At 40.1% G+C, this 25,105-nt stretch overlaps 2 protein-coding genes across 7 annotated transcripts in view; one reads left to right on the top strand and one right to left on the bottom strand.

Annotated features, from left to right (window-relative positions):
* Topbp1 (DNA topoisomerase II binding protein 1) overlaps positions 1 to 14,769 on the bottom strand; it is a 54,453-nt gene extending 39,684 nt beyond the window's left edge. For 2 of the 4 annotated variants that reach the window (XM_076868043.2, XM_076868045.2), the window contains exons 1-10: positions 14,600 to 14,769; positions 13,961 to 14,051; positions 11,992 to 12,126; positions 10,249 to 10,392; positions 9,247 to 9,428; positions 7,491 to 7,687; positions 5,326 to 5,505; positions 4,421 to 4,590; positions 2,008 to 2,171; positions 1,466 to 1,716 (exon numbers count right to left, since the gene is read on the bottom strand). In XM_076868043.2, the coding sequence (XP_076724158.1) occupies positions 1,466 to 1,716; positions 2,008 to 2,171; positions 4,421 to 4,590; positions 5,326 to 5,505; positions 7,491 to 7,687; positions 9,247 to 9,428; positions 10,249 to 10,392; positions 11,992 to 12,126; positions 13,961 to 14,044 (1,507 nt within the window). In that variant the 5' untranslated portion in view covers positions 14,045 to 14,051; positions 14,600 to 14,769. Of the gene's footprint in view, positions 1 to 1,465; positions 1,717 to 2,007; positions 2,172 to 4,420; positions 4,591 to 5,325; positions 5,506 to 7,490; positions 7,688 to 9,246; positions 9,429 to 10,248; positions 10,393 to 11,349; positions 11,429 to 11,991; positions 12,127 to 13,960; positions 14,052 to 14,599 lie in introns of those variants that run through there. The other 2 variants (XM_076868044.2, XM_076868046.2) reach the window with 2 other exon arrangements.
* Positions 14,770 to 23,368: 8,599 nt separating this feature from the next.
* Positions 23,369 to 25,105, top strand: part of LOC143408449 (inhibitor of carbonic anhydrase-like) — a 40,423-nt gene continuing 38,686 nt past the window's right edge. For 2 of the 3 annotated variants that reach the window (XM_076868201.2, XM_076868200.2), the window contains exon 1: positions 23,369 to 23,582. In XM_076868201.2, coding sequence (XP_076724316.2) covers positions 23,459 to 23,582 — 124 coding nt within the window. In that variant the 5' untranslated portion in view covers positions 23,369 to 23,458. The remainder of the gene's footprint in view (positions 23,583 to 25,105) is intronic. The other variant, XM_076868202.2, reaches the window with a different exon arrangement.

Raw genomic sequence — 25,105 nt, 5'->3', positions numbered from 1 at the left:
AAAGAATAAAATACTATAGGACAAGAGTATATTATTCTGGGTATATAGTATTCTATACCATAGTATATTTGTATCACTGTGTTATATTCATAACTAGATACTTGCATTACATGATGTTTCATATTGGGTATGGAGCTCAGCATAAAAGTACGTATCATTCAAACAAATTAAAATAGTTATAAAATAATACAAATATTGTTTACAGATAGATACACTTAATACAAATTACAGAGAAAATGAAGAGCAGTCACAGAAGGCTTTTGGTATAGTGGTAATGTTCCCTCTTTTTTGTACTGGGGAATTGAACCCAGAGGTGCTCTACCAATGAGATATAAAGCCCTTTTTATTTTGAGACAGGGTCCCACTAGGTTGTCTAGGCTGGCCTCAAACTTATGATCCTCCTGCCTTAGCCTACCAAGTTGCTGGGATTACAGGTATGTGCCACTGTGCCCAACTCATGTTCTATTTTCTAAAACCAGATACCTGATTACTTATTGCATTTTTCTTTATGTCTTTTTTGGATGCATAAAATATTTCACGCGATTAAAAAAAGAAAGGTGGTTCATTAACTCTTCACTCGTAGTTTACCTTACCATACTCATGAACAAAACTACACAGCAGTGGTGGTTCACAGTATAGCACAGCATGCATTAATTAAAGATTTCAATGACCCAATAAGAGGTATTTGTTAAAGCCCATGCCAAGTCACACACGGCAGTTACGCCTGTAATACCAGCGGCTCAGGAGGCTGAGGCAGGAGGATTCTGAGTTCAAAGGCAGCTCAGCAAAAAGTGAGGCGCTAAGCAACTCAGTGAGACCCTGTCTCTAAATATAAAATAGGGCAGGGGAGTGCCCGAGTTCAATCCCCAGCGCCCCCACTACCCAAGCCCATGCCATTACTAACTCACAAACAAAGCTAGCAATGCCAGCATATGTAACACATCAAAATGGGGCCAGTTAGGGCTGGGGTTATGGCTCAGTGGTAGAGCACTTGCCTAGCGTGTGTGAGGCACTGGGTTCGATCCTCAGCACCACATAAAACTAAATCAATAAAATAAAGGTGTCGTGTCCATCTACAACTAAGAAAGAAAAAGAGAAAAAAATGCAGCCAGTTAGTTGAAAAGAGAAGATTAAAGGACTCATGGGACTGGGGTTGTGGTTCAGCAGTAGAGCGCTCACCTCACATGTGTGAGACCCTGGGTTCAATCCTCAGCAACACATAAAAATAAATAAGTGAAATAAAGGTATTGTGCCCAACTACAACTAAAAAATAAACATTAAAAAAAAAATGAACAAAGATTCAAAGAATGATGATCTCATTTGCTTAGAAAAGTTACAAAAAAAAATTTTAATAAAAAATTAAAATAAAAAACTTTAAATCTATAAAATTTGGCAGAAATCATTTATGTATATATTCAGCTACTAAATATTTACTAACTGCAAGCACTAATCAAGAAGTTCTTACCTACTGAGGAGTTATTATTTACATATTGAGAGAGCAGATCTTCATCAGCTTGTTCATGCTTTTCATTAGGAGCAGAGTCTTTCTTGGAAAAGCTACTGTTGTTCTTTTTTGAAAGAACTGTTTTGCTTTCAGGCTGATCTGAAACTGGAATTTCTACTGGCTGGTAGTTAGCATGAATATATGGTTCTTCAGGAAGCATATAACCTTTACTAAAACACTCTAGCAACCATTTTGCTCCCACTACATGCGGCCTACAAAAACAGCACATAGTTATATATTAGTTTAAGCCACGAAGACCATCATCCCACTTGCCACGTAGTTCCCATAGTTGCATGGACATGCATTTTTTTTTCCCCCTAATTTTATTTTGAGACAGAGTCTTGCTAAGTTGCCCAGGCTGGCCTGGAACTTGCAATCCTCCTGCCTCAGCTTCCTGAGTCGCTGGGATTACAAGTATGCACCACCATGCCCAACTCAGACATGCAATTTTAACATAAATCATTACACAGTAGAAATTGTTTTGAATTAAAAATTGGCAAAACCTGTGGGCTGATTTATTCCAAAACTGCTTCAATTCATCATCATAATCTCCCACAATAACATGAGTTACATCTTCATTAAGTTGATTAAAACGAACTCCACCTCCACTGTTAATAAGTCTTCTCAGTTTATCTAGCTTTCTTCCACTAAAACCACAAAGATATATCTGTAAAGAAAGAAAATATTTGTTTTAATGTATTCAAGATGCTTTATTTCTTAAGAGGAACAAACTTCTCAAAAACATCTAAATTCACAGTGTATAAATAAGACAACTTGTATACATTTTAGGATCCATTAAAAAATGAAGTATATTATAAAACTGATTTTTAAAATAATTTCTTTATAATCCCACAGTATTATTATATTAGTGCATAAAAATTTCTAATATTCAGGTAGCTTCTTAAATTGTGAAGGTCTCATTACATGTAGGTTTTAAAGTAATTATAGAAACAATCTGTAAATGGTTGTAAATTCAGAAAATCTACATTTAAATTCTTGTTTTCAGATGCCACTGATTATAGACTTGCGGAAAGTTCCTTAAGCTGTTTTGCCAGTTTACTTACATAAAAGTTGAGGTCCTCCCTCCCCACATAAAATTGATTAAACAAAAAATAAGTGTCAAAGAGCAGAATATAATGCTTTGAGGATACTATGTATGTGATAATTGATTCTAATTTATTTTTAGGATATTCATATATTTAAGCCTATTTAATCAATATAAAAATCTTTTCTACCTCTATTTTATAAGAGATGTCTTTCTTAATTTAAAATTTTAAGGGATTGAAGTCAGGAGCATTTTACCACTGAACTATAACCCCAGATTTTTTCTTTTGTGACAGGGTCTCACTAAGTTGCTGAAGCTGTTCTTGAATTTGCAATTCTCCTGCCTAAGCCTCCTGGGTTGCTGAGATTATTGGTGTGTGCCAGCAAGCCTGGATAAAATATCTTCTTAAGAAATTAAAAATGACAAATCTATTCCTAACTGTGTTTATATACAAACTAAATCATCTGCATTACAAGAATCTATCTTAACAAAAATCAAGAAATATATACTTCCTATGTGTAAATCATATCTAAACTTAGTATAACACAGGCTAAAAGAATACCTAAAAAACTTTCTGTTCACCAATAAGCTGGTAAGTTTTAAAAGTATAGAAGGGTAAGGTAATTTGCCCAATTTCCCTTCTTAACAATAAAATATGGTAAATTTTTTCCACCCTGTGAGAAATAACACACAGTCAAGTCATTCTACAAATAGAAATACATTAAGTAAGCATTCAGATCAAGAAAATCTGAAAAAGTAAAACATGATATAACGCTTCTCTCAAGGAACTTACAAGATAGTTATTCATACACTAAAACATAAAATAGCCTAAGAAGTACTAAACAAAGTAGTGGCTTTAATGATCCATGTATGTGACTCTGAACAAGAATTTTAAGACTCTAAGTATTAACCTCGACATAATATACACCTTAAGAGTTATTTATGAGAATTAAGTGAGAGTATAAACAGCATATTAACATATATAAAATGATTAGCAGTATTAATACACTGTAAACACTTAACAAATGAATTACAAATGAAAAGTAAGTAGTTCAGATAAAGCCTCAAAATACAGTAAACACAAAGATAAATGTAACTGGAAGGGTTCAGAGACGAAAAATGAAATAAACTTCAAAAAGTGAAATGAGGGTAGTTAAAAAAGAAAAAGAAAAAAAAAGTGAAATGAGGGTTGGGATTATAACTCAGTGGTAGAGTACTTGCCTAGCATGTGTAAGGCACTGGGTTCAATTCTTAGCATAGCATATAAATAAATAAAGGTCCATTCACAATTAAAAATAGATTTAAAAAAGAAAATAGTGAAATGAACTTCAAAGGATAAAGAATGAAGGTACAGGGCTGGGGATATGGCTCAGCTAGTAGAGTGCTTGCCTCGCATGTACCAGGCCTGAGTTCAATCCCCAGAACCACAAAAAACAAAAACAAAAGCAAAAAGGTACATCCCAGACAAGGGGATGAGGGGATGTTCACAATCAAGGAATGGGCATGGCAAGTGTATCTTCTTAGTTTTCTAGACCATTTATACAGATAAAGAGCAAGGCCAACTATGAGGGATCTTCAAAGTTGAGCTAGGGCCAGGCACAGTGGTGCATGCCTATAATTCCTGAAAATTCAGGAGGCTGAGGCAGGAGGATCACAAGTTCAAGACCAGCTTCACCCACTTACAGAGGCCCTAAGCAACTTAGCGAGACCCTGTCTCAAAAAATAAAATGAGCTGGGAATGTGGCTCAGTGGTTAAGTGCCCTGGTTTTAATCCCTGGTACCAAAAACAAAACAAAACAAAAAATCAAAGTCAGGCTAGGGAGTGCAGAGGTATGTTATCACTTTGCATTTATTACATACTAAAGACGTACCCGGCAACCATCTAATAAATCTTCAGGTGCTTGAAATGCACTGACATCCAGATTTTCTAGACTGTCAAGCGAAGACTCCAATTTGCTATTAAGAACTGAACTGCATATTGATTCATTTATGCAACTTCCATTTATGTTTGAAATATGGCTAACATCTGAAAGAGTACGGCCTACATATTAAAAAACAACAACAAAAAAAGATAAGCTCCTGGAGATAAAATAATTGATTAAATATTTTCTTATAAACTAATTTTTCCTATAATCAAAGGATTATTAACAATTCCTAAAGAATCAGGTTTTTACTGAAATCTTGTGTCAAAATATGAAAAGAAAAAAATGAAATTAAGTCTCCTACTTTATTTAAATGAAAAAATATTTAATATGTGTTCATAATCATGGTTTCTTTCCCATGAAAATGTGAACCTGCTGGCCTTAAGGTCCAAACAGCTTACATCTGAAAAAACTTTATAACAATATTTTGCCAACATGGAGCTTACAAAATAAGAGTTGTTTTAAGGTTTAGATAGATAGATAGATAGATAATCTATAACAATCACAATAAAACAAAAAAAATTTAATTCTCTTATTTTAAGTCTCCATCCATTGTGTTCTTAATGTTTTTGCATTATATTAGAATATGGAAGAAAGCAATCATTCATTCTAAAAAGAAGTAGGAGTAGTTCTGAACTCATTTTTTATATAATTTGGCTATTTTATTATACCATTTTTGCCTAGGTGCATAGGGGAAAATATAAAAATTTCCTACCATATTTCAGGGATCCTATTAACAAATCTTTGCTGGGGACTGAACCCAGGTCTCCTGCATACTACATAAGCAACCTACCACTGACCAACATCCCCAGCATGACATATCAATTCACACATGGAAAAATGATCAGACTTACTATCAATTGTATGGACTTGGCCAGTGGGAGTTGAAGTGTCAGGCATACTCTTTGTTTCTGGTCTAGGTTCCATCTTGTATATAGATTCGTCCTGACAAAAACCTTTCTCAACGCTGTCAAAAAACCATTGTGTGGTGACACAATGTACATTCCATCTCTTGGCACATTCATATTTCTGACCTGTTGTGTAGGGAAATGCAAACCATTAAAATCTGTTTTTGCAGAAATTTTCAAATTATAATAGGTAATTCAAAAATGTACCTGAAACAAAGTTAAGGGTTACCAGTAATTACTCTTACTTTTCAGTATTCCAATAACGTATTGAAAAGCAATATTTCAGCTGGGTGCTGTGGCGCATGCCTGTAATCCCAGCAACTCAGGAGGCTGAAGAAGGAGGATCATGAATTCAAAGCCAGCCTCAGCAACTTAGCAAGGCACTTAGCAACTCAGCAAGACCCTGTCTCTAAATAGGTCTGGGGTTGTGGCTCAATGGTCCAAGTGCCCTGGAGTTCAATTCCTGGTACCCTCCCCACCCCTCCCCGCAAAAGGGCAGTATTTTAGGTTATTACCTAAACATATTCTTTAGGTATTACATAAATAGAAGTGTTACATGAGGGACTTTATCTTTTAAACAAATTGCATGAAAACAATTATAACTGTGGGGCAAACGATAATACTAAATTGTTTGCATAGAGACTCCCTCAATTTCTTTTCTTTTGTAGTTGTAGATGGACATAATACCTTTATTTTATTTAGTTATCTTTATGTGGTGCTGAGGATCAAACCCAGGGCCTCACATGTGCTAGGCAAGCACTCTACCATTGAGCTACAACTCCAGCTCCAGACTCCCTCAATTTTCTTAAACCGGTTTCTTAATCTATAAAATGGGAATACTAAGAATTACTATGTGGCTTTTTAACAAGAATGTATCAGACAACTGGGAAAATTATAAATGTATGCAAATTAATAACTACCAACTTTGAATTGAATAGACTATTCCAGTACTGACATGATTTTACTTAAAGACAAGGAGAAGCAGATACATGTTACGTATATACCTTTTTATCACCTTAAAAAACTTTAACACGATATATTTTAAAACAGTATCCCAGAAAAACTAAGGTCAATACCTAACATTAGAGTCACCACATGAACTTCCTTCTAATTCATGAGGAGGCAGCAGCATCAACTCTCCTCACAAGCACTCCACAGCTGCCATACCCAAAGTTCTGAAAACTACCAATTAATCTTAATGCTTTTTCTCAAAATTTTTTCCTATCTATTTAGCCTAAACAGAGTACAAATATAAAGAGATAAAGCTGAGTACAGTGGTGCACACCTGTAATTCCAGCCATCTCAAGAGACTGAGGCAGGAAGAGCACATGTTTGAGGTTAGCTGGGCAACTTAGTGAAAGTCTCAAAATAAAAAATAAAAACAGGCTGGGGATGTAGCTCAGTGGCTGATCACTCCTGGGTTAAATCCCTTGTGCCACAAAAAAATAAATGAACAAAAAACACATTAACAAAACTCTTCTCCATTCATTTGTACATATTTTTAAAGTACTAGTAAAAAATGTTCTCCAGAATAGAGTGGGGGAGGTAGGAGGGTAAGAGGGTTAAAAAAAATTCTCCAGGATAAATATAAAGGTTACAGAATATAAAAATTAATGTAAGTTTAAAAAAGTTCTTCCTATAAGTAATCAAGTAATGTTTTTTATTCTTTAAACTGCCTCATCATCTGCAAGATATATCTTTTTTTTCCCCCCAATACTGGGACTTGAACCCACAGGCACTCTGTCACTAAGCTACATTCTCAGATTTTTGTTTATTTTTTATTTTGAGATGGCGTCTTGCCATTCGAACTTGAGATCCTCCTGTCTTAGTCTCCCGAGTAGCCAGAAATATAGAAATATAATTACCACTCTCAGCCACCTGGTATTTAAGATACCTGGGGCTGTACCTCAATGGCAAAGCACTTGCCTAGCAAAAGTGAGGCACTAGGTTCGATCCTCAGCACCACATAAAAATAAATTTAAAAAAATAAATAAAAGTATGAGGGGGAGCAAACTAGATCAATGACATCAGAAGCAAAGCCTGTTCTAAAAGATTGTAAAACATGAGATATTAGAGAAAAGTGTGAATTTGTCCATTTATAAAAGTTTTACCTTTCGGTTCTTGCACAATGAGGTGTGTACACTCATTCATTTTCAACTGTCCCATGTATTGGCCTCCATGCTTAATGGTGAGTTGCTGGACTGCCCTCCTGTCTAAGCCACACAAGCCTGTCACACAGATTATGCAACCAAGAAAAATAGGGCACTTGAAATCTTCCATGTTCACATCAGTATATTTAGTTATTTTTCTGGAGAAATTAAATGGTAAAAAGTAATAAAAATGAATACATTAAATATACCAGGTAGTTTTACATTTACTAGGAGCACAACGACAAACAGAAATATCACCTTTCCTCATTTTAGAATTTATAATCATTTTAAGAAAGGGAGAACTGACAAATACTTTAGAAATATACTAACTGCTCATCTAGCTCCATACATATTGCTAATAAAAAGTGATGTTTTTAGCTACTATCTGTATTAAGAGAAAAATATGTATTTCAGTACTCTTAAACCCTTGCTAGTCAAAGTGGTACATTTTCCAAATTAAATGCCAAAAACACTACTTAAAAACCCTAAAGTTTGGATAGGGATATAGCTCAGCTGGTTGAGTGCTTGCCTCACATGCACAAGGCCCTGGGTTCAATCCCCAGCACCATACACACATACAAAAAAAAAAAAGCCATGTATGAAGATGTGAGGAAAAAAAAAAAAAAAAGAATAGTGTTAACTTAGATTAGGTAGAGAGAAGTGATGGGAGGGGAGGGGAGGGGAGAGGAGGGGAGGGAGGATAGGAAAGATAGAATAGACATTATTATTACCGTGTGTATATATGTGAACGCATGACCAATATGATTCTGCAACCTGTACACTCAGAAAAATGAGAAATTATATCCCATCTGATTCAAATGAATGATATATCAAAGTCATTGTACTGTCATGTATAACTAATTAAAACAAATTTAAAAATTAAAAAAAAAAAAAAAAGCCAAAACAAACCTAAAGTTATTTGGCTGCCTATGATAAAACAGACTTTTAAATTCTATTATTCAATACAAATAAAACAATTATTTTTGGCAGAATAGCAATAAAAACATCATTATTATTCTGTTGTCACGCCAGGCAGATGAACTGGGAATGCAGGAACTGACATGGAGACATATTTAGATGTGCTGGATGATGTTGAAAACAATCCCTGAAAAATGCCAATATAATTCTGTGGTGCCTGGGCTTACAGTTGTTAATTTAATTTCAGGAAAAACTTGCATGCTTCCTGAAACTGGCTCTAAGCTCCCAAAGGGAAGGGACACATCCTGCTCCCGAAATCTAATGTCTCACGCAGGCCAGATGTGCAAAGGATCAATTTACCTTTACTGAGTGATCACACCTTCTGATGGCTTACATATACTTCCTCTGGGAGGGACTAATACTACCTAAATATTTCATTTGTTCTCAGTCTTAACATATGGGCACAGTAATGAAGGAAAATGCAACAAAAAAGCTACAAAGTTACCAAACTGATTTTCTCAGTTTAGAAATATTTGCTGCAGAAAACAACTTTAGTATCAAAGCATTTACATTCTACTAGTGTTAAACCCACAGCCCATTTTACTCAACTTATACCCTGATAACAATCCCCTGTAGATTCTCCTGGTTTCCACTGGAGAAAAGAGCAATGACCTCATTTTCCTGAATAACAAATCTAAAGAGGATGTCATAAAGCTCCCCTTTAAAAATACAGAGTACCCCAAAATAATTGAATGCATCAGTTTTTCAAAATCTTGAAAATACATAGTGTTTATCTTACTTCTCTTGTGACTTTTCCCAAAGTGTTTTTATCCAAGAAGGAAGCAAAATAGGTTTCTTCAGATTTGCAGCAACTAAATATTTTTTGCTACCAACTTCTCCTGCAATAAGGTGAGTTACTGATATATTAAGGTCTCTGTATACTCGTCCACCCATCATTTGTACATACTTATGAACTTCATCCTGCAGCCCCAAAAGAAAATATGTTAATATCAGAGCAAATATTAGCTCTTCCATTTTTATACAATATACCATAAATACCTTTGTTATTGATAACCTGAATACATAGTGTTTCTTACTTTATAAAGTCAAATAATTTACATTTAGAAGATGAATACAAATTATAAATTTAAAATAACCATTTTCACTAGGTGTGGTAATGTACACCTATACTTCTAGCTACTTGAGGGCCAAGGCAAGATCACAAGTTCAAGGCCAGTCTCAGCAACTCAGTGAGACCCTGTCTCAGAAAGGGTTAATGGTAGAGCACCCCTGGTTCAACACCTAGTACAAAAACAATAAAATTCTATTTCCGTGAACAGTCACACACTGTATGATGATGTTTTGGTCAACAACAGACACATATTCAATAGTGTGGACTTATAAGATTGTACTGCCTCATGACATTATAGCCATTAAGTTTGTATAAGTATTCCCAATGATATAATTACCTAAGGACACATTTCGGACTATATTCCCACTGTTAAGCAACAAATGATTGTATTTACTCTTTTCAACTCCATGAATTTATTAAACTATGTTGCTCCTATAATAAACATTATATTCTACATGCTTATACACATCATTTTAAAAGTATAAATTATATCCATGTAAAAAAATAAAAAATATTTTACACAGTTCTTAGAATCCTGCCTTAAAGATTATCCATCTATGATGAAAAAATATTAAGTAAACATTAGTTTCCTTAGTAAAGAAATTCACTAAGGAAAAAAATGAGATTTATTTTAGTTGCTACAAATCTGTGGACATTATGGACACCTACCCTTTTTTCTTTATCCAGGCTTGTACAAGATACAGTTACATCAGACATTACCATATTATAAACAGGATGTTCAGCTCTTGGGACACATCGCTGGTGATGCATGCAAAATATGACTACTTGAGGACCAACAATTCTGCAGCCAAGCTATAAAAAAGAGAAGGTTTTGTGAGCTGAGAAGGAAAAGACCACCCATCTTACAAAATTACATTTGGTAATATTTACCAATTATTTACAAAAGTTGATGACTATTGCAGAAAAACCACCAAATTTTAGAAAAAAATCCTGACCATTATATAATTTCTGAGACACACTATACGTTAAGTAAATAGGCAGATATAAAACCCAAATAAACAAATAAAAGTAAAAAGAAAAAGCCTCCAGGAGACCTTCACTCAAAACTGCTATCAAAATTTTAATCTCTGAAATATAATCTTAATACAATAATCTTATAACAACTAGGAAACATCTACATATGCTTTTCAAATGAAGCACTAAGCCAATGAAGCAATTTCAGAGTGTAAGAGCCTATAATAATCCTAAGAAATCCTCTGTCACAAAAAATGAACAACATTAGGCAATTTCTACATTGGGTTTTATATGCTTTGTACCTCAACATCCTTCCAAGGAAGAACCACAAAGATTTACACTTAAAAAAAAAAAAAAAAACTTCATTTTTCAAAGATATTGAGTTCAGAGAGTTGACAAGTCTTGCTCAACAACATACTCAAGTCACATTAAAAAAGCCTACTGTTGCAAAATCATCACTGAATGACTGATTTAAGTATCTACAGAAAAAGCATTAGCACTATCTTTTTTCTTTGGGTACTAGAGATTGAACCCAGAGGTGCTTAACCATTGAGCCACATCCCCAGCCCTTTTTTAAATAATTTTTTTGAGACGATCTCATTAAGTTGCTCAGAGCCTTGCCAAGTTGACAAAGCTGGTCTTGAATTTATGATCCTCCTGCCTTAGCCTCCTGAGTTCCTGCAATGAGGTGTACACCATGGCACCTGGCTGATGTTACTAATTTCTACTTGATGAATAGTGGTTTTTCTAAAGGACACTAACAGCAACAGTGCTCTGGGCGAGATGGGCACTGACCTTCCATAAATGGTACAGATACTGCATCGACCTACTCTTCTATGTTTTCTTCTTCAAACAAAAATCATATCGTTGTAATCTGGATGAAATCACAGCCAGTTTAATTTTATTTCAATGCTTGTCTCTTGTCCAGACACCAAAAGGTAATGAGTCAGTAGACTTTAGAATAACAACGAAAAAAAATAAGATGGCTCATTGGTATGTTAGCAGTAGTAATACCCAAAATGCTCCCTTCTAAGATAATTGATCAAACTCAGTACAGGATAGAGGTACTAAAACTCTATGTGCATGAGTGCACAGAAAAGACAGGAAGTTACCAAACGTTCTATTGGGATCTTTCCTACTCTATTATTTTCCCCTAAATGTTTTACAACCTAAATTTTTAGCACAATAAGCTCTATCACTGAAATTCTTCATTACTTTAGATTTGCTTATACTAACTGAAGCTATATCCCCTTAAAAATAAAAACTAAATATAATAAAAGCCTACAATAACAAAATTAGCCTTTAAAAAACATTATTCTGGTCTCCCAAACCAAAAGAATACCAATGTATTTATGATTTGCAAAATACTTCATAATCAGTAAAGAATTTATGAAGCAAAAACAAACCAAAAACCATCTACCATATAAGTCAGCAAACCTTTTTAAGGTGATCGAAAACAGCACCACTAAAAGGGTCACAAATATAAAGTGATCTGTCATTTTCCTTTATCTTCAATGCCTCTTCTTCTGTAATAATCTGAAGATATTCTTCTGATTGGAATTCTTTTATAGACTAAAAGAAAAAAGTAAAAAAGAATAAACCCCAAGTCAGGCTCCTGTATTTAAGTCCTACCAAGTCTTTGAAATCCACCTCAAACTCTATCATCTCTCACCTAGACCACTGCAGAAGCCTCCCAAGTGGTTTTTCTCTCATTCCTTCAGTATAAATTTATTCTGCACACAGCAATTAGTAATCTTTTAAAAAGACAAATTAGACCATATTATGCTCTGCTCAGAACCCTCTAATAACTTCCCATCACACTCAGGATAAAATCCTCGTTCCTTACCACAGCCTACAGGACCACCTGATCCTGCCCTAACCTATTTCCCCACACTCATCTCCTACCTCCAATCTCCCTGGCTTGCTCTTGGCACACCCACTTCCTTGCTAAGCTAAAAAAGGCTAAGCACGACCCCATTTAGACTTAGTTTATCCCTGCAGCAGAGAATATTCTTCTGCCAGGTCTTCACCTGACATGATTCCTCACTTCAGTCAGGTCTGCTTAAACACCACCTCCTTAGAGATGCCTTTCCTAATCATACTTTTTCTTTTTGATGCTGAGTATTGAACCCAGGACCTTGCACATGTTAGGCAAAAACACTCTACCCATTGAGTTACATTCCCAGTCTCCTGATCATACTTTTTAAAATATCCTTCCTCCATCCCTTTAGTCTATTTTATGAAGAAAAATAACATTGATATTTTATGAATGCATGTATTTCTTGTCTTGCTTTTAAGAATGTAAGTTTCATGATGTATCCTGTTGCCACCATATTCTGAGCTCTCTTTCCCATTTTCATTTCCTTCTCCTCCCCAAAATATCCTCTAGAACTCCTTAACCCGTTTTGCTTTTCTTCTCTTCCCATATCAATCAATATCTTATAATAAATTATGTAGTTTTCTAATTTATCATCTGATTCATATTTATTTCCTGCTGCTAGAATGTAAGCTCTGAGAGAGGAAAAATCTTTCCTTGCTCTTGACCACTGATGTATTCCAACTCCTAGAGCAGTACCTATCAGATCATAGACACTTAATAAATATTTGCTGAATCAATGTACTTTATGGGAAACCCTGGTACAACTGCCTATCAAACTTTAATGTGTACTGAGGGATGTTGTTTAAAATGTGAATTCTAATTTCAAGTCCTGGTTAGGGGCCCCTATTTTTTGCAGTATAGGGGAATTGGACCCAGGACCTCACACATGCTAGGTAAGTAGTCTTAACACCAAGCTATATCCATAACTCTTTTGGGTTTTTAATTTTGAGATTTTAATTTTAATCTTGGGATGGCATTAAATTGCCTAGGCTAGCCTTGAACTTGTGATCCTGCTGACTCAGCCTCTAAAGTGGCTGGGATTATAGGTGTGCATTACCACATCCATTTTAAGATTCTACATTTCCAAAGAGTCCTAGGCCAATGCCAAAGCTGTTAGGATCTGTGAGCAGCAAGGCTCTGTACCATCCTATTTTATACAGTGCACAAAGACACATACTTTTAACAACCAAAACTACTGAAGTGTGAACAGCATAGGACTCAATTTTTTTTTCAACACGCAAGAGACTGCTCTGATTAGTAGACAAAAGAAATCTTATTAACTTTTAAGAACTTCAGGTTAGCCATATCCAACCAAAATGTCATAATATATTTCAAGCTCACCAAAATGCACAGATAATACTTACATCAATTCAAAATTACACAGCAATGATTTGTCTATAGTAGCACAGACTGCAGCAAAACTATGCAGAAATTATTTCTAAGACATAAAGCCTAACAGATCAAAAATACTTAAAAACAAGCAAATGAATTCACAGCATCAGACAAATCTTTTTCAACTATTCTTACCTCAAGAGCTTTAAAAAAACATTCGGAATTTTCTGAAGACTTTAAAAACTTCACAAAAAACGGTTCTTTGTCATTTCTGGACATTTTTGAACTGTCAAAATAAAGGAACCATTAACAAGAACAAAAATGCATTGTGTAGAAGTTAAAATGTTCAACGCACCTATTTTGAATTCGTCCATGATGTTTGCAAGAAACCCTGGAATGTGGGCGAAGTCAAGGAAAAAGATGACACACTAATCTTGCAAATCCGAGAAGGAAATTAATGTCCCTGAACTGAATACAGTCAGGGCCAATGGACATTCAAATGCACTTGGCTTAAGGATACACAGATAGCATCTGTGGTTGCTGATACCCACGGCCCGCGAGGTTTGTTCATCCCTAAGTAAATAGATTTTTAAATATAAACCTGGCAGCCAGCTGACAGGTCGTGCCTCCCAAAAGGTTGGATGCTCCTGCTCCCCAGCTCCCAGGCAAAGGCCTTGCTGGAACACCGTAGCCTCGTTCTTTGTGGCCTTTGTAAAGGCCCACCCGCGGGTCCCAGGGCCGGTTACAAGGGCGGGAAACCAGGGCCCCCCACGAAGGCCGCAGGAGAGGTCGCGACCCCCGGCTGCGACGGGGAGGAGCTGGGTCCTCACTCACCTCGATGAAGCCTGGGGGTCTTCGGGAAGTGAGTTGGGGGGCGCGCAGCCCGCAGGACAGCGGCTGGGGTCGGGCGCCAGCCCGGCGCACAGCCCCCACCGCCACCGGGCGGCGCCCCCAGGCCCAAGCAAAGGCTGGAGAACCCGGAAATTGCAGAGACCAGGAACCGACTTTCGCGCCAACCGCGCGGACGCGCTACCTCTTCCGGCGGAAGTGACGCCATTGGCATCTGGACCGGAGGGCGGGATCTGCGAGGTGGGAGTAGGCGGTCCACAGACCGAGCGGCTCGCGGGAAAGTTGGCCCTGTTTCGCGGTTAATTAAGGCTTAGAAGGGCGACCTGGCTCCGGAGCTGGGGTCGCAGGCCAGGGAAGGTCCTGCTTGTTTAAAATAATCCAGGGGCAGAGGGAGTTACTCTTCCTGGCGCAGGCAGTGTAGCAGAAACCCTATATTAACCAAAACATGTGTTTGGTGTGATGTGATAATTCAATTTACCAAAGCAAGTCGTCCCATCTCTACTTTAGAGAGGTACGAAAGCGAGGCCCAAGAGAAATTGAGTGCCAACCCTTTTTATTATTATTATTATTTATTATTTTGAGATAGGGTGTCACTAAGTTGCCCAGGCTGGCCTTGAATTTGCAAACCTCCTGCGTCAGCCTCCACAGGATCTGGGATCACAGGTGTAAGCCATGGTGCCTGGCTCTGCTAATCTGCTTTCAGCCCCTTCCTAGAAAGACCTGTCAGTTGCCTCCTATCTGTTCAAGGTCATACAGCTAGTAAATGGTAGAATTAAGTTTGCATCCAGGGCTTCCAGACTCCACCGCCTGGGTGGTGGGCTGGGGATGGGGCTCAAGTGGTAGCGCCCTCGCCTGGCATGTGTGAGGCACTGGGTTCGATTCTCAGCACCACATAAAAATAAAATATATTGGGTCCACCTTAAAAAAAAAAAAAAATATATATATATATATATATATATATATATATATATATATATATATATATATATATATATATCTTATCACTGGCTATCACAGCCAGCAGTTCTGAAGGAAAGAAAGTCAGCGGGATGTCCTGAATGGCTGGACTAATGCCTAGGGATCTGTGGGTTTCTGCCTCTTGACCCATTCAGTGGATATCCCCATTCTCTTTATCTGCATCTGCCTGCGTATTGGGGGATTGGGGATGAAACCCAATGTTCAAATGGCAAAGAGCAGGCAGAGGTTAAAATGGACCTGTAAAACCTCATCCTATTGAAAGCCAAAGATAAACTGTTTAATGTGTTTTCTCATTTTATTCTTGAATTTTAAAACAGAAAATGACTTTAGATTGAATAATGCATTCAATGCTATGTACCTTGATTGTTTTTCTTTTTAAAGCCTAAAGATGGTAATGAGCAGGCTGGGTGTGAGTGTACACATACACCCATGGGAGGTGACAGATTCTTTGCTTGGCCAAAGTTTAGTCAAGCTACTGAAACTTCTGGGTTTGTCAGTGAACTTCCTTGTAAAATCAGGTCGGACTTCTCTGTCCTTGATATATGATCAAATTCCCCATCCTCCAACATCCCCAGGTGATGTTTGATGTCTCTGGCCTGTCTTCAGCAAGAATCCTGTAGGGTTGGTTTAGCCACAGTCCCCCTTACTCTTAATGTCACCTCTTATAAGATTACTAAGACTTAATTACTAAATTATTAGCCAAAGACCCCCCCCACCCCTGATCTTTGGCTAAAATTACCACTTGTCACACTGTGTTCAGTTGAGCCCAGAGTCTCCTCCAATGCAAAATCCCACTGCCATGGTTGCTGGTGACTGTACTTATCCTGTTGATCCTGAATAAAGTTGGCTGTGCTGTGCTTTAATAAGTATCATTGACTTTTTTTTTTTTCTTTAACAAAAGTTAGTGAAAATCAGTAACACCAAAGCTCAAAGGTAGATACCTATTGTTGAGGAGTGGAGAAGGAAAACCTTAAGAACAAACCTACTAGAGCTGGGTGCAGTGGCTCACACCTGTAATCCCAGCAGTAGGGGAGGCTGAGGCAGGAGGATCACAAGTTCAAGGCCAGTCTCAGCAACTTAGGCCCTGAGCAACTTAAGACTTTGTCTCAAAATAAAAAGGGCTGAGGATATGGCTCAGTGGTAAAAGCACCTCTGGGTTCAATCCTCAGTACCAAAAAACAAAAGAACCACTAGAATTAAATGGAAAAAAAAAAAAACACAGTTAATTGTCAACATGCAAATCTGTTCTGAAGCTGTCATAATAATACCTCTGGGTACTTCATAGTTGACAAAGGACTCCTGTTTGCGTTACTCCCATTCACTCTTCTCAGCAACCCTACAGTATGGTGACATAGATGAGGTGAGTGAAGCCCTCCTGACACAGCACGTGGCCCCTGTCACATATGGCCTGCCCATCTCTACCTGAAGGTCAGCACTGGGACAGGAGCCTTCCTGGCACTCCTGGGGCCAACTAGAGACCTCAAGGGATGATATTCACAGGTGCTGCTAATGAAGGGGAGGAAAGTAAACCCCTCCCTTTGGCTTGTAGTCAGCATGAGCTTCCTAACAGAGGAGTTAAGCTGATCTTTGGAACAGACCACCAGCAGGGGACAGGGTCTCCCTTTTTATGTCTGCAGATAGAGTTAGAATCTGCCTCCTGAGTAAAAGAGCAGTGGTCCTCAGGAATGGTCTCTAGACCAGCAGCATCAATATCATCTGGGGATTTGTGAAAGTACAAATTCCTGAGCCTGAACTCAGTCCTGCGGGCCCCAGCATTGTGTCTTAACAAACCCTCCAGTTGGTTCTGATGCACCATGAAGTTGACTTAAATAGCAGTCCTTTGGGGAAAGGTGAAAGTGGTTATGTAAGTTTGTGATCCATGAAGATTGTGGTAAAAATAAGGAATGGTTATAATGTGCCCTGGGAAGCTGGAGCTTTTTTCTCTCACCTCCTTGATACTTAGGGTCACTTCCTTGTTCCTCTGACATTTCTGTTATTTTATGTGTATATATATATTTTAGTTGTTGCTAGAGCTTATTTTATTTACATGCACTGCTGAGAATCGAACCCAGTGCCACACTCATGCCAGACAAGGGCAGTATCACTGAACCCCAGCCCCAGCCCCAACATTTCTGTTATTTAGAGCCAAGCACTACAGACCAGGCTTGAGGTGCGATTAAAGGAACTTTATATTCATCTATCTATAAAAGGATACAAACACAGGGAACAAATATGACAAAATAGTTACTTTTAAAATATGAGTGACGTGAGCCAGCTGCCATGGCACATCCCCATAATCTCTGTGACTGGCGAAGCTGAGGCAGGAGGAACACAGGTTCAAGGCCAGCCTCAGCAAGACCCTGTCTCAAAATAAAAAATAAAAAGAGCTGGTGAAAGGAAAGTGACCACAACCCTCGGAGTGACCAAGAGATCTTTACTGCAGCAGTGCAAAAGAGGAGAAAAAGAGAGAGAAAGAAAGAGGGGGGGGAAGAGAGAAGAAAGAGGGGGGAAGAGCAGAGAGAGAGAGAGAGAGAGAGAGAGAGAAGAGGAGAGGAGAGGAGAGGAGAGAGGGAGAGGGAGAGAACAAGAGCAAGAGCAAGAGAGAGGGGCCCGGCAGGAGGGAGTTTTTAAAGCCCAAATCTAATGGGGTCTCTGGGTCTGCAAGCTGCCTTGTTGGCACAAGGTGGGTTAAGTGTTCAGCCTTGAGTGGGGTTGAGTGTTCAGACTTGACGCAAATAGGTGATAAAGGACCAGACAGAGGGGGATTTGAGTGGCCAGGTCACCCTGCAGCTAACTTTGTTTGGCATGCCCTGCAGACAACTTAATTCAGCCTGTCTTGCACCTAACAGCTGGAATTGTGAATAAATAAATGTAAATAAATAAAAAGAGCTCAGTGGTAGGGTGCTCCTGGGTTCAATTCCCAGGACTGAAAAAAAATTATATCTTTGAAGCTATCTATATCTACATATAGAATATATCTCTAGATAGATAAAAGGGAATTTAAAAATAAAAAAAAGTAGAATTTTACAAGGTTGGAAAAACTAAAGATGAGAAACATAGCTGGGCATGGTGGCACACACCTGTAATCGTAGCTGCTTGGGAGGCTGAGACAGAAGAATGGTGAGTTCAAAGCCAGCCTCAGCAACTTTGAGGCGCTAAGCAACTCAGTGAGATCCTGTCTCTAAATAAAATACAAAATAGGCCTGGGATGTGGCTCAATGGTTGAGTGCCCCTGAGTTCAATCCATGGTACCGAGAGAGAGAGACAGAGAGAGAGACAGAGAGAGAGAGAGATATCTGAATGAGGTTTTGCATTATAATCCATCAATGTGGAAAAGATCTGGTTGAAGAGTATGGTCCTCTCACCCAGGCTGAGTCGCCACTATCATACATGTTAGAGAGAGGTATGGGGCCAAGAGAAGGATGTGATGGCTCAGGCCAGTAATCTCAGCAATAGGGGAGGCTGACGCAGAAGGATCACAAGTTCAAGGCCAGCCTCAGCAACTTAGGTCCTGAGCAAAAAACCCACTAGAATTGGAGGTTAAAAAAAAATCACAGGTCTGAAAATTATGTCTAGGAAAGAACTGTGGGGGCCACCACTGTAGGGGATCTGGCTCTATGCTGGCTTCCTGGCAACATTGTTCACAGCCATATAATCAAAACTTGAATTGCAGCTTATCTGAGCCTTAGGAGAACACCCTGTGACTCCAAGGAGGTGCTAAGAGGCCTGGTCAGGAGTTGGCTTCTCATGAGAAGGTTTCTCATCACCTCCTGGGTTTTGATGAGGTATAGGGCTTTCTGGATCCACTATCTCTGGATAGAACCTAGAATATAAAAGCACTTAGCTGCCTCTAGATTTGGCTTAGCACTGGAGTCTCCCACAACTCACACTGCAGTCATGTTTCCATGTCATCCTTTTTGTTATATGGGACAAGGACACAGGGAGCTGGCATCTTCGAACTTTTATACACTCCTCAAGACTGAAAAGCAGGAAGTGCAGCTTCGAGAAACATAAACTCCTTCACACTCCTTTCAGATGTTACAGAGAGAGAGAGAGTAATTAAAAGGCAAGACCCTTCCAGAACTGCCAGGGACCTTGAAGAGCAATGCGCACCCTTCCTACATCCAGGTGGGGGTCATGTGACTGAATTTTGGCCAATAGAAATCAATAGAAGTATTGTTTACCATTCCCAGCCCTGGTTCAGGAAAAGTTGTTGCACTTCTTGCATGAATCCTGTCATGTGGATGTCAGCAAAACATCTTAGAAACTACATGTTGAAAATGGCAGAGCTTCTTTCAGCCTGGATCTCTGAAGATTGGAGCTGTGAAGATGAATGGCGGAGGTGGCCAGTTGGACTTGATGTCAGTAAGAAGTTAACTTCTGTGTCAAACCCTTGAGATGTCGGCAGCTGTTACGGCAGTTAGTGCTAACACTACCAACTCTGAATTCGTTGCTCTTGCAAAAACTGTCATTATCACTAGCAGGGCCCTTGGAAGGGGGAAACTGTTCTGGGGACAATTGCCAGAGGCCACATGGAGAAGAGCATGGAATGTGGAATCAAGTGCCTAATTTGAATGCCTTATTTAACCTCTCTGTATCTCACTATTTTTCCTGGATGAAAAGGGGATGACCAAGAGCATCTACTTTCTGGGCTTAGGTTAATTTATATAAATAGTTGAAAGCACTTAGCCCGGTTACACACTTCCACACTTCACACTGGTACGCAGTTCATGAAACATTTACAATTCTCTAGTTTTCCAAATATCCTTCTTGACATGAAGTTTTAAAAATGGTTTTCCACAATACAATCTTTTAACCTTCTGTTCTGCTATTTCTGCCTGACCCCCGAAGGTGACTTTAGCACTTTGGATGTGCTTTCATTGCAATATGACTTTGTCCCTGTACATAAGAAGTTTTCAGAGTTTGCTCTACTCTGGGATACTTTGGCCCTTTTGGATTTAGGGTAATGTTAGCTCTAGGTGGATCATTAACTTTAAAGGACAGGTCACCCCCGACCCTGTTGGTTTTTGTCCACAGGCCTACAGAGGAGATTGCTCAGCCTATTTTTGAGAATTTTTTTGTCCTTTCATTCATCAATTGGATAATCTACTTTCCAACTTAGGATTAGAATATTGAGCAAGAAAATAGTGGCATCGATCTTCATAGACCCTGTTTTTTCAAGGCGTATGAACAAGTGAAGGAAGAATCAGAAATTACATTATGAGCCACTTCTGGGCACAAGGCAGGAGGCATCAGGCTTTGCCTGAGCCCAGCTGGGGTGCAGAGAAACCAGCAGTTTCTGGTTTCTCTGGAAAAACACAAGTGGAGGCAAGATCCCAGTAAGAAGGGAGGTGCAGAGAAATGAACTTGACAAAAGGGACTTGGTACAATTGAAATTTCCATGGAATGAGAGATAAAGAAGAAACACCATGATTTCCTGGTAAATGGGTGGAACCGGAGAACATCATGCTAAGTGAAATAAACCAGACTCAGAAAGTCAAGGGTCAAATGTGTTTCTCTCATGTGCAGAAGTGAGATCAAAATAAGGGGTAAAGGGGGGAGGGACATGAATCCCATGAAAATAGAAATCAATGGAGTAGAAGAAGGGGATTGGGGGCGGGAAGGAGGAGGGACTGGAAATGGGAGGAAGGGAGAAATGGAATTGACCAAACTAGTCTATGTATGCAGATGAATATACCACGGTGAATTTCACCTTTACATGTGTCTATAAAGTACTAATTTAAAAAATGAATAAATAAGAAGGAAGACCAGTAGAGGAAAAGGAACAGGGGGAAGGGAGGAGAGGAGGGAAAGTACTGGGGACTGCATTGGAGCAAATTATATTCCATGCTCGTATAATTACATCAAAATGAACCCCAATATTACGTATAACTATAAAGTACTAATAAAAAAAGGAATAATGGCATGCCCCAGAGAGGCCCAGTAAGTACCCCAGGTCTATTCATTTCCTATAAACGGTTGCACTGAAGTAGCACAAACTTCTCATCAGCTGCAGTTTTGAAGGTCAGAAGTTTGAAATTGGCCACCCTGGGTTGCCATCAAGAAGTCAGCAGGGGACTGGGGGTTGCGGCTCCGTGGTAGAGCGCCTGCCTAGCAAGTGTGAAGCACCGGGTGTGAACTCCTGGGGTTTGATCCTTTATAAAGAAATAAATAAAATAAAGGTGCAAACATTTGAAAAAAGAGAAGATGTCAGCTTCAGAACAGGGCTCTGTTCCTTTTTGGAGGTTCTGCGGGAGACTGTCTCTTGCTGTTCCATCTTTAGAGATGCACCCATTTCTTGCCTGTGGCCGCATCCTCTTCAACCTTTGGAGCCAGCGATGAGAGAATCTTTCCAGCATTGTGCCACGGAGACACTACCCACTCAACCTTTCTCCTCCACACTTTACAAAGGACTTCGTGGTCACAGTAGGTTATCTGGTTAATCACTCAATACCTACCTACCTACCTTTCTTTCTTTCTATACTGGTGATTGAACCCAGGGGTGCTTAACTACACAGTCACATCCCCACCCCTTTTTATTTTTATTTTTTTTTCTTTTATTTTGAGATAGGGTCGCACTCTAGTTGCTGAGGCTGGCGTGGACTTGGGATCCTCCTGCCTCAGCCTCTGCAGTTGCTGGGATTACAGGTGTGCACCACCACACACAGCGCACAGTACATTTCTAAATAAATCATGAGTCGAACAAAAAAAGTCACAATGAAAATGAGAATATTTGTATGTTTGTTTTGGAGATGGGAACTGGCTAGGCTGGCCTAGAACTCTTGGGTCCCAATGATCTTCCCACCTCAGCCTCCCAAAGGGCTGGGACTACAGGTGCGCATTACACCCAACCAGAATCTATTTTGAAGTGAATAGTCAGTCATAAGGTTATAACATATCAAGAAAAAGAAGTCTTTGGGGGAAATTTATAGCCTTCATCACATAGAGTGGAAGAGAGGCTGAAAAATCAATGACCTTTCCCAGGGGCACAACGGCATAGAGGAATCTCACAAAGGTAACCTTGAATCAAAGAAGCCAAATACAAAACTGTACATATGGTAGGATTCCATAGCTGTGAAATTAAAAAACCAACAGCCTTGGCGTAGGGGGTTAGAAGCCAAAACAACCCGCAGGAGAAGAGATGGGTGGTGACAGGAAGGGCCCCCACAGGCTGGCTGTCCCAGCCCTGCTGATGTTCTGTTTCCTGATACCCGGGCTGCTTGTGCGGGTGTGTTCACCCAGTTAATTAATTAATCAATCTGTACACTTAGGTTATGCGAAGTTTTATGCACGTGATCCACACTTTAATAGAAAGTTCTTTAAATTCTATTTAAACTTAGCTGACTGTCCCCAGGCAGAAGTCACGAATCTGAGGAAGGTCGAGCTGCAGCAAGGTAGCGGCTCTCCAGGGGGTCTGCGCTCCGCCTGACTTTGGCCTCTCAGCACAAGAGGGATGCAGGCGCAGTGCCATTTAGGGACGCTTCCAGGAGGACCTTGGAGTGGTCTATGTGGACCGCTTTGTGAGGGCGAGTCTGAGAATTCCTGAAAAATGTGTGCGAAACGTTGTGTATATGTGGGCACGCTTTCCTGCGGGAAGGGGCCACCGGTTTTCATCCTGAGGATGTCCCCCAGCCTCTAGGAGTCCGTGGTTTTTGAGACCTTTAGGAACTGCTAGATAAGGGTGGGACAGGCTGCTGGGCCGCTGCCCCGGGGGAGGAAGGAGGGAGTGGCGATGGCCCTGTGCCCAACCTTTCGGAGTAGGCGGATCCACCCGGCTCCTGGGCTGGTAGAGCTGGCAGGACCCAGGCTCGGGGTGCAGGACCCAGGCTCGGGGTGCCGGACCGTGTCGCGCGCCCGCAGCGGAGAATGAGGCTCGCTATCTGCGCCCTGCTGTGCGCGGGGGCTCTGGGTGAGTGCGCACCCGGGAACCAGAGGAGGGGCCTGCTCTGGAGGGTGCTCTGCGGAGGGGACCGGCTGACAGACATCAAAGGTCAGCCACAGCGGAATCCTACAGCCCGTGGGCCAAAGTGCGGGGGTGGGGGAAATATCACTCTAGAATGAATCCAGCTGCCTCTCTCACTGCTGTGTGACCCTGGGCTGTCCCTTGACCTCTCTGTGCTGGTAAACATTGTCCTTTCACAACACAGAGTTGTGAAAATGTGAAAAGGGTGTCAGGTGAGAGCCCTTGGGGCTCAACAACTGCAGCTTCTGCCCTCCGGGAGTCCTGTCGTGTCTCAGGCTGTCATCAGTAAGTTTAGGGGTAGGGCATCTGACTTGGGGGAGGGGTGACCCAGGCGGGCAGAGCAAGGGAAGGGCAGGTAGTGTGCGTGACCCCTCCCTGGCCCTGAACTGGCCACATGAGGCCACACAGGGAGCTCAGCGCTGGCTGGGACCCGGCAGGCTGGAAAGGTAGCCACAGAGGTGACTCAGCTGGGTACCGCTCCTGAGCAGGGCCCGTGGCATTTGTCCTTCCTCTGACTCCTCTCCTGGCAATGCCGGGCACTGACCAAAAGTTCACTTCCCCAACTGGCTCTGTTTACAAATGGGAGAGGAGTGCCGTCCCTCTGGGCTCCATCCCCGCAGGCAGGGCCACTGGGCCAGGAAGGAGCCTGGGATGTATCTTCCTCAAAGCTCAGCTCTCCAGTTGAACAGGATGACAGTTGTCCTTTATGGCAAATGACCAAGAAGCAATCCAAGTGGCTTAAACAGAAAAGACTGAGGGGAGAGGCATACGGCCTGCCTTTGGGGCTCAAGCGCTTCCTCTACCTAGTGAGCAGGTGGCCACAAGCAACTTTCCTTTCCGTCTGAAGACTTCTTCTTCCCAGTGGCTACTTGCCCTTTCTTTCAATGATCAGATAGCGAGGGGTAGGGCGCTGCTAATGATCCTCCTGGGTTCCTGGACTCCAGCCACCCTTTGCCGGCTTACCCAAGTTTTCTTTCTCTTTCCTTTAAAAATAATTTCTTTTTTTTTCTTTTAATTCTTTGCTTTGGTACCAGGGATTGAACCCAGGGGAGTTTAACCACTGAGCCACATCCCCAGCCATTAGATTGTGCTTTTAGATTTTTATTGGTTCATTTTAGTTATATATAATATCATAGTTTCTTTTTTTTTTAGTGTTGATGACTTTTATTTTATTTATTTATTTATATGTGGTGCTGAGAATCGAACCCAGTGCCTCACACATGTGAAGCAAGGACTCTACCACTGAGCCACAACCCCAGCCCCAATATTATAGTTTCTTAACATAATTATAAGAGCATGGAATATAATCTGCTCTAATTCAGCCCCAGTGCTTCCCTTTTCCCTCACCTCCTCCCTCTCTCTTCCCTTTCCTCTACTCTGTTGATTTTCTATTTATTGATAATCTTTACAATTTTTTTGTACTCTTTCCTAATCCGATCTCCCTTCCCTTTCCTTTCATTCCCCTTTGTCTAGTCCAACGAACTGCTGTTCTTCCCTCTCCTCCCCTGTTGTGTGTTAGTTAGTGTCCACATATCAGAGAGAACAGTCAA

Source organism: Callospermophilus lateralis, chromosome 10, assembly GCF_048772815.1.
Source record: "Callospermophilus lateralis isolate mCalLat2 chromosome 10, mCalLat2.hap1, whole genome shotgun sequence".
In the NCBI taxonomy this organism is placed as follows: domain Eukaryota; kingdom Metazoa; phylum Chordata; class Mammalia; order Rodentia; family Sciuridae; genus Callospermophilus; species Callospermophilus lateralis.
Note: the sequence above shows the minus strand (reverse complement) of the source record. Positions and strands in the feature narration are given on the sequence as shown.